General features: G+C 50.7%; 1 protein-coding gene across 5 annotated transcripts in view; it reads right to left on the reverse strand.

Annotated features, from left to right (window-relative positions):
• The window catches only part of Sipa1l2 (signal-induced proliferation-associated 1 like 2), a 151,796-nt gene that overhangs the window by 14,629 nt on the left and 123,422 nt on the right, over window positions 1-13,745 (reverse strand). For 4 of the 5 annotated variants that reach the window (NM_001357372.1, NM_001081337.2, XM_006531024.1 and 1 more), the window contains 4 exons: window positions 11,790-12,014; window positions 9,887-10,040; window positions 6,568-6,787; window positions 482-613 (listed from right to left, as the gene is read on the reverse strand). In NM_001357372.1, coding sequence (NP_001344301.1) covers window positions 482-613; window positions 6,568-6,787; window positions 9,887-10,040; window positions 11,790-12,014 — 731 coding nt within the window. The remainder of the gene's footprint in view (window positions 1-481; window positions 614-6,567; window positions 6,788-9,886; window positions 10,041-11,789; window positions 12,015-13,745) is intronic. The other variant, XM_011248389.1, reaches the window with a different exon arrangement.

Consider the following 13,745-nt stretch of genomic DNA (forward strand, 5'->3'; position numbering starts at 1 on the left):
ATTCACCCACAGTGGCCCATAGGCTTAAAAGGAGCCAAGACCCACAGAGATAGAGAGCTGCAAGGGGCAAGCAATCCTGCTTCAGTCATCTGTGTTAAACCTGGAAGCTCCGGCCTGGCCTCATGTGGGTCCCTCCTATGTCACCCGGGTGTGCTTCAAGGTGAGACAGTATGAGCTAGGCAAGCAGGTTTGCTTTTCCCACAGGGCAACGAGGCTGAGGAGGAAAAGGGGCTTGTGCGTCAGGTGGCAGTTGGTCCATGGAACAGAATTTAGGGATTTAGACCTCTGCCGAGTACTTATCAAGTGGCTGGCCGCCTCTAAATGCTTCCCCTCCTGTCATCTCCAGATATAGGCAGAGTGTTCAACATTTGCAAGATGATCCAACCCACAGACGGGCTCCTAGGCTGCAGCACAGGCCCTGCAGTGCAGGAGCATGCTCCCTGGGCACACAGAAAGACCCTGGGTGTGGGTGAATCTTTACCTTCAAATGCTCGTGCAGCATCCACGAGGTGGGACCAGTCTAACCCTGCAGCTGTGTCTGGCAGCGGCATCAGGCCAGGATCTGCACACTTGGACTTGTCTGATAAGGACCCATCCGAGAACCAGAACTCATCTAAGTAGAAACAAAATCAGAGTGTAAGTCAGCCTGTCTCCACCCAGAGTCACAGCATGGGCACCACTGTCCCAGAGTCTGACAGTCAGTCAGTCTGTCTGTCTGAACATGGGTACCACTGCCCTCACAGAGAGTCAGTCAGAAGGCCAGTCGGTCACAACATGGAACCAGAGATGCCACATGTACTTTAACACATGCACACATGTGCAGAGATGCAGCACAGCCCCTGATATAGATAACTGGTCTCTCAACCCATCAGTCACTGTCTACACAGTCAGTCACAGAGTGAGCACTGTGACCCATAGTCAGTAGGTCATAGCTCCGCTGCGTCATTTGCACATAGTCCCATATAAACACCATAGTCCCTATCTAGAGTCAATCAACCTATTATGTCATTAGTCACTGTCCTCACAGATAGTCAGCCAGTCAGAGCATGGGTACTACCACTGTCACAATCAGCTGGTCACAGCCTGAGTAGCACTGGTCCCTGTGTAGAGTCTGTTAGTCTGTGATCCTTTAGTCCATCAGTCCCTGCCCAGGTACCACCATCCCCAGAGAATCAGTCAGTCACAGCACCGCACTGCTGATCCACCTGGGGTCAGAGTCAGTCAGTGTGGAAAGCATGTCCCGACTCAGATACAAACGGTGACCACCACAGTCCCCAGAGTTGGTTACAGCACAGACACTACCATCCACTCTTATAAAGTAGCCCAGGAAACTGTAAAACATGATCTGCCAAAACAGGGACCCCTGAGATGCTATCACCCGAGACAGAGCTTTGTCACAAGCAGCCAACCTGAGACCAACTGGGCACTGGAAAGCAAGTAGGGGGGCAGCATGGAGTCCTGTGGAACATTCACTCTCTTACAGAGGCTTTCTGAAGTACCCAGATCTGAGTGCCCTGAGATAAGCCCCTGCTTTCTCAGGGTAGCCGGTCCCCTTTAACAAGTGCTGCAGCTTCCTGCTGCCTTGAGACAGCTGGCAGCCACATCTTTTCTGAGGAGCTACAAAGTCTGAGGAACGAGGTTTGCAAAGCTGAACGGCAAACATCTGAGACAGCGTAAGGAGCGGTGAGGCTGCTTCAGTTAACAGACTGGAAGGAGAAAGGAAGCCTCCTCATGACCTCTGAGGAAGTGGCTGCTGGCCTACTTTCCTGATTCCACAGGACAGGCCTACGCTGCCTCACCTGCTCCCTCACTTCCTGAAGTGCGGCCACGGTTTTCCCAGCAATCCCCTTTCTCAGTAAGCGCTTAGGTCATTAATAACCCTCATTGTTAGGAACTCCTTATGCATCTGAGAATAAATTCTGAAAGAGCCTGACCGGACACTTTCAAAGTGCCTTTCCTGAACCTGCCCAGAGCACTGCATGCAGCTGCTTGTGGCTGCATCTGACTAATGAGACCAATCAAAGTAATGGCCACCTGGCAGGCTGAACCTGCAATTAAGTTCAGGGGCGTAATTAAACAAATGCACCTGTGATTTCTGCGCCTCCATCCTTCTGGGGCGCCGTGAGGCCCTGGCATCTGGAATGGGACAGGCAGCATTTGCACAGGTGGCCTTGAAGGATACCCACAGTCTGCTCCCACTCCACAACTGCAGCCTGGGCAGACCTCTCACAGAGACAGTGACAGTGACACCAACCAGACAGGGCTGTTTCCAGGCGACCATGCTGAGAGTGGTGATGCCTGCCAGTGTCTCCCAGTCTCTCCTGTGAGGGAACACTATGGAGCCGCTCTCTGGACCTCTACACTAACAGCAGCTCATGCTTGCGCTCTGCCCCTGTCAAGTGCTAAGCCAGCAGTAAGGATGGAGCAGGAACTGGGAGAGAAAACACTCATGATTTTTAGGTTCCTCGTCTGAGGCCTTCTCTGGGGTACAATGAAGGGGCCACTGGCCGGTGCTAGGGAAAGGCAGTGGCTGGTGTCAGTAGAGTAAGCACAGTGGCTGGCTGACATGACAGGACAAAGGTGGGATGGAGGCCTAGTGAGAAGGGAAGGGACAGCGCTGGCTCTAATTCAGAAGGTGAGGTGCAGTTGACATTGTCCTGTGGGAAGATCATTCCTGCAGCTACTCAACAAAGCAAGTCTACTTGGGCAGACTTGGGCTAAGTAAGTCATGCTCTGTTTCTGGAGTGAGGCACAAATAAGAATGCTGGAGCACAGGAGATGATGTGAGTGACTGGGCATGCAGACAGGTGCATCTTGGCCAGCCCTGGAATCTGCTCACAGGAGCACACCAGGGCAGTCACCACTAAGTGACACTGGAAGCTTGGGAAGTATCCTGCATAACCAGACACCCTGGCCTCCTCCCACTTTCAGACATCCAGGGAACAAGGGCGGAAGACGCAGGCCAAGCTGCTTAGAGTCACTGTCCCCTCCACAGTGAGGGGGACTTGCAGACTTGACACTGAGGAACGGAGGGAGAGGAGACTGCTGAGAAGTCCCCTCCAGCTAGAGCCTCCTGTGATGTTTTTAGATGGTGACTGCTCCATCCTGAATCATGAGTGGGACAGCTGAGACACAGCTGGGGCTCAGCTCTGAGGCTCTGTCACTAGGAGACAGACAGATGGGGCTTCTGCAGAAGACAGGCTAGGTGATGCACCGTGAGACGAAGTCCTGTCTAAGGAGGTGACACGTGGTTGAGATCTGAGTGACAGGGGGAGCTGGCAGACGTCTGACACACTAGTGGCACAAAAGCTAGGGCTGACTGTGGGTAGATTTGAACCTCTGCCTGAGGCTTGACCAGAGCAGGGAGAGCCTCAGGCTGTGACTGTCTCTCAGACAACCCAGGAGGCACATGTGCCTTTCCCAATCATCAAAATCAGGCATACTTTAACTTTTTTTTTCTTCCACTGAGTAGAAATAAGTTAATTAGGAATAAGATCTACCTTTTAAAGTTAATTTTTTGTCCAAAGTTTCAAACCAGCAAGTCTGTTACAAGTCTTTAACTGACATGAACACCTCTGCAGGCATAACTTGGCTTTTACACTGGGAAGCCAGCAAGTACAGTCCATGACAGAGGACAGCGAAACCAGCAAAGACCCATGTGGAGCCAGGGCTGGCAGATGAATACTGCCCATCGTCCAGTGGGAAGGAGGAGACACCGCCATGCATGTGACGTCACACACTGTTCCTGCTCTCTTCTCCAGGCTTGAGGGCTTCTAGAAAAGACTCCCTTGCTATGGTTACCCACAGCTACCCTTTCAAACCTAACTCTCTAAAGCCTTGAGGTGCCTCAGGAGACCCAGGTAGAAAGCTGGTGACAGCACTGACTAGCTCCCTGGCCACCAGCTCCCTAGGCGTAGTCGCAGAGCATGTGGCGGCACACGACTGACTCTTAAGATAGCATCTGGGCAGAAGCTGGCAATGTCCCTGCTTGACCATCCCTGGCCACACTGCAGGAGAACTTAGACTCTGAAGTGTGGCCACTGTGTAGGCCCTGCTGCCCACCGATGCTCTCTATGTCTGGATACCAGTCTTGTGGATTCCTATTGTCACTCCACTGTCCTGACTGTCTCACTTTATTGGTATTGTTATAAACGCTGAGGGGCCACCCTGACAGCAACCACATGGCTCTTGAATGTGAGTTTTACAGGTTGCTCCCTGTTGTTTCCCAAGGTCAAACGTTGGGTCAGTTTAACAAAAATAGCTACCCAAGCTAGAAGACGTCACAAGGACACTCCAAGTCTTCATGTGACACAATGTTTAGGTCTCTTTAAGAGGTATTCCCAGGCACTTGTTCATGGGGATCAGGGTTTACACTGTAGAAACTCAGTCTGCGGCCACATTCTCAGAGGGCATCTGTGTTCCCTTTGGGCATCTTGGGGAGACAGATGGAAAGTGTCATGGTTCCTAAGGCACTCGTGGACTAGGGCCTAGCATCCCCCACCTGGACCCGAGATGCTTAAGGCTCATGGGGATGCAGTCGGGAGGGACTCAGAGGCCTTGTGGGGGAGATGTCACTACATGCTATTGCAAGGCTTCTTATTTACACACAGTTACACATTTCAGTTCCCATTTGTATCCCAGAGCAGCATCTGAGCTGAGCAGGGTCAGGCTCCGGGAGGCACATTACCAAGTAAGGGAGTGCGCCCAAAAGCGAGGGCCCTGGGAGGAGCCACAGGGACGGGGGCATCTGCTTCTTTCCTCTGTAGGCTGTGGGCAGTTCTGAAAGGATTCATAGGTGAGAAAGGCTTAGAGCTGCCTCAACTGCTGCTACTAGGAAAGGCAGCATGAACGCCACACACTCCAGCTACCGGGCGTCGCAGCAACACAGGAACCGCAGAGACCAGGACTTGCCACAGGAGGAGGGTAGGAGGGATATTCAAGGAACTAGCTTTTTAGGGCAGTGAAACTCTCTGTACAACACTGCGGAGGCAGGCCCGTGTTACTGACTGTCTGTCTGTCAGGCCTGTGTTACTGACCGTCCGTCTGTCAGGCCTGTACAGTGTGAAACCGTACACAGGGACTGTGGGCCTGGATGGCAGCGCTGCATCACTGGGCTCCGCTGTAACCAAAGTGCAATGCTGCTTGGGATGAGGTCAGGACAGGGGACCTCACACTTAGGGAGGGAGTCTCCCAGGAGCAGAGAACACATGAAAACCACAGCATTTTCTGCTCAGTCCTTGTAAGAACCTAATAGCTAAGAAGTGGAGTTTATCCCCATCAGCACCATCAGCACCATCACCACCATCATCACCACCACTATTTTAAGACACCGAAGCTAAGACCCTGTGTCTCTCATAGGGGAACAATAGAAGGGCTGAATAGAAACCCTGGCAACACAGAACCCACTTGTATGTGGGAAACGGAAAAATAACAAGAGCATAAAACAGAACTTCAAGAGCTTCACAAAAGCTCTCAGGAGACACATAGTGGCCATCCTGGGCTACACAAAACCCTGTCTTAAAAGAGGCAGTGTGGGGGTGGGGTGGGGGTTAGGGACAGAGGTGTCTGTCTGAGCTTTTGCCTTGCTATTTGGAAACTCAGAGACTTTATAACAGGCAGGTACCATGCTCCACACTGAGCACTGCACAGGGTGAGGTTCAGACCAGCTTGTGAGACACTACTAGAAGCCTTATGTCAGATAGCCTGGGATGTTTATATACACTGCAGAAACTGGTTCTAAAGATAGTTCTCCCTATGATGAAATTTGACAAACAACCTGAATATGTCTTTATAGTTAAACTGCCAGGCTTATTGTGCAGCAGGAATGGAGCCGGGCATAGAAACCATCACACTCTGGCTGCAGACATGGCTCCATGGGTAAATGCCTGCTGTGCACACATGAGGACATGAGTTTGGGTCCCCAGTAGCCATGAAAATAACCAAGTGTGCTGGTGCCTGCCTCTAACCACAGTGCTAGCAGGGGAGACAAGACAATTCCATCCCTGGGAATGGGTGGCCAGACAGGCTAGCTGTGATGGCAAACTCCAGGTTCAGTGAGAGACTCTGTCTCTACATGTATATGTGCCTGTGTGTGTGTGTACGTGCATGTGTGTGCACACAGATATACAGGACACTAAAAATTACAGTTTTAAAATCTGACCTGTGAGCATGGTGTGGTGTGACACAGGGCCACAGAGGTGACATGCAGAGGCCACAAAGCTGTAGCTGGGTGTCCCAACACCTACCTGTTACCCCCTGCTACCAGGACCATGAAGTGAACCGATAAGAATGCTTGGCACAGCCTGAAAAGCCACCCTATGCCACTGCTCCTCTTTGAAAAAGTTACAGAGTCTACACATCACTTCCTTCAGAGATAAAGTAAAAACAGTATTTGATAATAATGTCTAATGTAAACCACCTTGAAGTCTGCTACTTAGAAACGGTTTAGAAGACAAGGAAATAGTGCCAAACAGCTGACATCGCACCCCATGTTACACCTGGATCCACCTTGAGGATCACATGGAACCACAGGTACCCCGCAAGTCCTCCCACACAGCCCTCACTTACTCCGTAGGCTCCCCATGCTGGGTGCAGGGTGGGTTCTTGGAGGCAGCGTACTGTGGTAGGGTGGGGTCGTGCTAAACAGAATGTCGTTGGGCAGTGCCTGCTCTAGGATGGAGCTTCGTGAGCTGGCAAAGGAAGAGCCCCTCCGGTTGCTGCACACGCTCTCATCGGACAGTGTTCGGTACAGCGACCTCCGTGGAGACACGTTCCCGTAGAACGAAAACTAGGGGTCATAAAGGCAGGAATGTTAGCAATGTGAAGGAAACTCCGGGTCATAAAGGCAGGGACATTGACAATGTGAAGGTCTGAGTAGTGCTGCCCATCCATAACTCCGAATACGTGGGAAGCTGAGACAGGGGGACTACCGAGAGTTCAAGGCCATCTTGGGCTACATGGCAAGTAAAGGCCAGACTACCATACCAAGACTGTCTCAAAACTAGATCAAACCGCTACGATAAATATGCAGTCAGGGTTGTCTGCCTGTGCTATGGCTTTCATGAGTTTTCTGCTGGTTCAGGAAAGTCAAGCATGCAGAAAGGCTCCTGGACCATGCCTGGGTTTCAGAGTCCCCTCCTCTGACACTCTGTGAAATACTAGTACAGATTAGACACGGAGCTGTAGTGAGGCCAGCGCTCCTGCAAATACGCAAGGCCATCTTTCAGGCAACTGATATTCATAGAAGCACACACTGTGGATGGATGGTGATTAGAAATGACTACATTTTAATATTCACCAACAGACAGCAGGGATGTCCAACTGAGTCTAAATAACAAAACTAATTCTGAACACTGACATTTCCAGAGCCATATAAATATGCTTAAGAGAAGTAATTTAAATCCAGTAAATTCTGCTGTTCACTTAAAAGTTACCACTTGCAAAAGTTTGTATAATTGCTGGAAATTGAATTTACAGTTAGTGGGACAAAACCATTGCAAGGGTTAGCTTTGTCAACTGACATAACTCTAGGACCACCTGGGTAGAGTGTCTCAAATGTCTACTTTGGATTAGCCTGTGGCAAGTATGTGGAGGTTGTCTTAAGCTAAGTGATGAGGGATGACTCAGCCCACTGTGGGTGGTACCATTCCCTAGGCATGGGCGCCTAAACTGTGTGCAGGAGAGTGGAGAAACTGAGCAGAGCACAAGCAAGCAAGCATCCACCCACTTCTCTCTGCTCTTGTCTGTAGGGTGCTGTAAACCAGCTGTTTGAGGGTCCTGCCTTGCTTTCCACACACTTATGGACTGTAATCTGAAACTGCAAGATGAAATAAATCCCCTTTTCTCTTCTCAGTTTTTTTCTTTTAAAGTAACAGCAAGAGACATGAAAGTAGTATGACCAGCTATAAGGAAGGCACTGACATCACTGTTATAAATACCAGCGAAGGCCATGGAACCAGTTGCAGAAACGAGGATTTTAAAGTAATATGGATGCTTCCGTCTTATTTTGCTAAGAATACATTTGTCTTTCTTCCAATTTCTTTAGCATCAATTGGTATTTAAGTAGAGACACTAAAAGAATGTTCCCAAGGGACACTGGCCTATTGTATATTTACAAATGTGCTTGAGATTGTACGAGAAATAGTTATATCATGTTAGGTGTATTCATGGCCTCGTTATTGTTTCATGTGGACATGAGATGTTATTTTGTATTGGTTGACAAGGGGTGGATTGTGGTGGTTATTCCTGATTGTCACCTTGATTGTATCTGGAATGAACTACAACCCAGAATTGGAAGGCTCAGTGATTCTGCTGTCCACCCTCATACACTAAAATAATTCCAATTAAAGAAGCAGGGACTCGACCGAACCTGCAGCACTTTTGTGGCACTGAACCCCAATCGTCTCACTCTAATACTGTTTCTAACACACACAGAGCGGCCAGTAACATTTCTGGATGTGGCAAGCAGGCTAGAGGCCCTGCTATTGCCCATGTTTTACTCATTCGATCTGCTCACTGGCACTGGGGAAGTAATTTGTTTTAGAAGAAAACACACATGTCAAGCACAAGTTCAGCCATTCTGGGATGATGCTTGCTGTGGGGTCATCTGCCTTTGAACCCAAGCACACACAGTTCCCTAGCCGGGATCCAGATAGAAAGAAGCGTTGAGAAAAGGCTCCTTGTGAGACATTCTGGCGAGATTCCCGGTTCACACCCCAGTAAGTTCTTTACAGCTGAGTGTGGATGCTCAGATCACAGTGGACAGGGACAGGCGTAGTGTCTGATGGCACTGCTGCTCCAGGAACACAAGGCAGCTAACTGCGGTAAGATACACAGACTGGTGCTCACTGCCATGCAGGTAATGCCTCACTTGCCCTGGGAAGCACAGATGCCTGACTACAAGTGGGAGAGGGTCTGTTCTAGAACCAGACACTAACGTGTGCTCCACAGTCTGCTACCAGTCTCAGCTACTTGAAAGAGAAGTGACTGGCCTGCTTATTTATGCTTTTTAATTACCCTGCGTTATTGTAAACATTGCATTGTTAAACTCATTCACTCGTGTGGGGCACAGACAGTCCTGGTACACTGGTGGAGGGCAGTCTGTCTGTCTTCTCCAGGTCAGGTCATCAGGCTTAGCAGCTCCTGCTTTGCATTATTTTAAGAAGTGAATTAGGGAGGAGAACTTGGGAGGAGCAAAGCAAAGACGTGAACTCCTCACTGAGAAGGCACCGCTGACTTGAGTGTGAGGAGGCTGTCGCTGAGAGCTGCAGCTCTGTGTGGCAGAATGCAAGGCTTGATAGATGTGGTTGCAACCAATCTCTATCCATTTCTGGAGCAGACAGTCTGCCAGGCCGACCTGGACAGGGCATAGGCTGGAGGTCCTGGGCGAGGTAAGCAGTGTGGCCTCACTGGTTACCTTTGAGGGCCGGCTGTGTCCAGGTACCATGCTAGGCTCCTGTGTGTCACTTCCTGGCAGAGCCCTGACCCTGAAGGACAGTTACTGACCTACTCTTTATCACATCAGCACACAGGGACCCATTTGCATAAGCTAATGTAACAGGTCATAGCCAGAGCCAAGACCCGAGGGGAGCCAGCCTGGCTTTCAGAGCAACTCCAAGAACACAATGGCCCCCCACACCAGCCTCCTCAGCTCATTTGTCTCTGAAGGAATTGCTAGTGGCAAGGGCCAGGGCTGGGCTGCAGCTCTTGCCTAGAATGTGTGAGGCCCTGGGGTTCCACCCTCAGTACTATAAACAAACCAAACCTTGACATCCGAGGCAGCGGTGATGGCCACTCTACACCGGGCTGTTGGTGGACCACAGGAAGGGCTGTGGGGAGCAAATGAGCACCTGGAGTTGCACCAAAGCCTTCGTGGTTACTCACTCACCTTCCGTCTCCCCTCCTCCACTAAGGGGCTGTCCGGCAGCATCAACTTCAGAAAGTCATCTTTGGATAGGACATGCTGAGTTTCTGAAACAGAGTCTCCCACCACTGCCGGGTGCTGAGTGGCTGTGGACATGATGTCCATCTCACCATATATCCTGATGGAATAAACCAGAACACAGGTTCAGAGGAGCTGCAGTCTACCTATAAGCTGTCCCTTGGCAGTCAGATGAAAGTCCAGAAAGCATTTGAAACTGAGGGGATAGCTCAGTTAGTATGAACTCAGATTTTAAAAAAAGCCAGATTGGTGGTCAGCTTGGCACTGGAGAGACAGAGACAAGCAGATCTTTGGGCTCACTGCTCAGCCAGTCTAGACTTAGTAAGCTCCAGGCCAGTGACAGACACTATCTTCAAAATCACAATGGGGAGAGCCCAAGGCACATTAGTTAAGGTTATTCTTCAAGAGTCTGTGCAGGCTCCCATGAGCTGTGTGCGCAATCCTATGAGCTGTGTGTTCACAGGCACACACCGCACACACAGCCCACACCTACACCATGGCACGCTCCTCTAGCAGAGCACAAGTCAGGGTTTCTTGGGCTACTCTGAACAATACCAGACCTTCAGTTTTCCCTCCTTTTTTTTTTCACGAACATAGGATATCTGCCCCCCCACCCCCTACCTGCCAATCAAACCTCAAGAGTTCCACAAAACAAGCAGGCAGTGTTCCTGCTTCTGTGTTCTCTGACTGTGGGGTTGATGGTGCTCTTGGCCTTGAGACACCATGGAGACTACGCCACACCACCACCAGCTGTCACCACGACTCTACTGCAGGCAGCTTTCTGCATACAGAGTCAAAGACAGCAGAGCTTTATACTCTGCTACCAATAAAAGCCAAGGGCTACAGAGATGGCTTAGCAGGTGAAGGTCCTGCCTTCTCCGAGTTCAAGGTGAAGGGCCTGCCTTCTCCAAGTCCAAGCCTGATGAGCTGAGCTCCAGCCCAGGATTCCTATGGTAGAAGGAGGGGATCACTCGACACATGCCACCGCAGCTTCTGCACATCACCACAAGCATTAGCACCACGACTGCCATCACCACCGCCACTGCTGTCACCACCACCACCGTCACCATCAGAATAAAGTGAAGACTTTAAAGACGGAAACATAAATCCCAACATTTAAAGTGTTTAAAGCAGAGGCAAGAATGGAGCTGGCCCCATGGGTGAAATGCTTGCCTTGCACCCATCCCCAGCACACAGTAAACAGCTGAGCATGGTGGTCTGCACTTGTAACCTCAATGTTGGGCAGATGGAGACAGGAGGGTCACTGGGGCCCAAGGGCTGGCAAGTCACACTGGCCTGAGTTCCAGGTCAATGACAGGCCCTGTTCTCAAAGAAGGCAGGCAGCACCTGCAGGGCCTCATCAGAGGGTGTCCTCTGGACTCACATGACTGTACTCTGTGCTGGATGGTTTTATGTCAACTTGACACAAGCTGTAGTCATCTGAGAGAAATGATCCTTGACTGAGGAAATGCCTCCATGAGATCAGGCGTAAGGCATTTTCTTATTAGTGATCAATAGGGCGGGCTCAGCCTATTGTGGGTGGTACCATCCCTGGGCTGGTGGTCCTGGGTTCTGTAAGAAAGTAGGCTGAACAAGCCATGGGAAGCAAGCCAGTAAGCAACCTCTGCATCAGCTCCTGCCTCCAGGTTCCTGCCCCGTGTGGATTCCTGTCCTGACTTCCTTCAGTGATCAACAGTGATGTGGAAGTAGAAGCCAAACTCTTTTACTGTCCAATCTGCTTTTGGTCATGGTGTTTTATCACAGCAACAATAACCCTAACCAGGGGACAGACAGATGGACAGACAGAGATGGTAGGAAGGGTGTACAATGACTATGGTTATAGATTTACCTGGGGCATTCCGTCACTTCAGGTTCCTCGGGTGGTGGGCTACCTTCTGACTTTTTCCAGCCAATGACATATTTGTTTGCTGCTCCTTGTCTGTGGTAAGGCTTTGTCACCGCCCCAGGTGCCTGCTGACCGCCGCCGTGAGTGACAATGTAGACTTTGGAACTGTCCAGAGAGCCGGTGCTTTTGGAGCAGTGAGCTGAAGGGCTTCCTGAGTGCTGCGAGCCACTGTGAAGACAGCCAAAGGTGGCATCATAGCAGATACAGCAGTGACGTGTGGTCCCTGGCCACTGGGCTGGGAAGGCAGGTGACCTCTCTACCACATAGCTTGCTGGACGGGAAGCCTCTGTGTCCAGAGGCTCCCCACGCTCGGGTGTGGCAGGAGCAAGCTGAGAAATACAACTGGGGGAAATGCTACAGCAAAGAGCAGGCAAGCTGTAGGCCACTCAGTGACTCAAATTTCAACTCAGCTGCTCATGCCTCCAGTCTCATAAGTACAAAACCCTAGGCCAAAGAGGTGCTTCAGGCCAGCTCCTCATAGGCTTCTAGTCCCTTAGCCTGTCGTATTAATAGACAGCTGCTGTAGAAATCCCCCCCCCCCAACTCCCTTTCTTTGCCTAATGAAGGGCGTGCACTGAAGGCAAGTGTCCAAGAACACTGAACACTTTCCACTTAGCAGTAACACGAAACTCTTTGCTATACAGATTCCACGAGTCCCTGAGGTACCTTGACTCTTGACACCAGGTCTCTTACAAGTGGCCTGAACTTTGAAAAGATGCTGCAGGGCTACAAGACCCCAAGGTGGCTTTTACAGAATGCCAACTTTTATCCAGTTCCGAGGAGGGTGGGAATCATCCAGGAACTAGAACTCATGTGACTTCTGAATATAATGTTATCTCGCACTGAGCTGCATTGAACAGCACTAGTGAAAAGCAAGCAGCTGGAATGTCTCCTTGGCACACAGCCCCGTCCTCTGTTCCCACTGTCCTGGTCAACAGGAGCTAGCTCCAGGCTCCTGTCCTCTTCCCTGGAAGGGTGGCTGTCTCACCACAGCTTAGCAGCCCACACCCAGCAGAAGTCCTAGTTGTCCTCAGTGGCACCACCTCAGCCATGGTGGTTTACAGCCAAGGACAGTGCAGAAGACACATGGGTGCTGGGTGTGATGTTTGGTTTTGTCAACTTGACTAGATCTGTGATTTCTGAGGTGACAGGTGTGCCTGTCTGAGATATGTTGAAAACCCACCCTAAATGTGGCCAGCAGCATCCCACACACTGGGTCCTGGACTGAATAAAGAGGAGACACTGGGCTGAGCACCAGCGTTCATCTCTGCTTCCTGACTGCAGACACCACGTGACCTTTTCCTTCCAAAGTCCTCCCCGCCACGACAGACTATATCCCTCAAATCACAAACCAAAATCAACCCTTCTTTCCTAACCAGTATAGGGACCTCTCAGGGGAGACCTGTGCCTTCTGTAGACATTAGAGAAGAACTCCTTCTCACCAGGAGATAGCCATGAACACAGCCAGCAAATGACAATAAGTTTTAGCCACAAGGGAAATAAAGACAGGGCACCCGGTGTGGGGCAATGTCACTTGGCCTGCCTGGGTTCCATGAGTTAAAGTGGCACAGAGAGTGACCCCTTGGTTGTATGTCCTACGAGGACGTAGGTCGACCTTACTGGTCATACCCAGCACTCATGGCGGGCACTGTTCTTCAGTGATATCCAAGAAAGGGCAGAGGGGGGCTCCAGGTCTCTCTGGTGTCCACTGCTCAGGAGCAGAGGCCTGTCACCAGAAACCAGGGGCCGGCATGCACCACCCCTTGGGGACAGGCCTTTCAGAGTTCTAGGTCCCACAGGACTGTTCCACTGTGGTTTGTCCATCTATGCTCTGTGACTGGAAGCTCTGAAAAGCTGGAGAGTGACCCAAAGCCCTGGAAGGACAGCACCAGGGACAGG

Source organism: Mus musculus, chromosome 8 (genome assembly GCF_000001635.26).
Source record: "Mus musculus strain C57BL/6J chromosome 8, GRCm38.p6 C57BL/6J".
Classification (NCBI taxonomy): domain Eukaryota; kingdom Metazoa; phylum Chordata; class Mammalia; order Rodentia; family Muridae; genus Mus; species Mus musculus.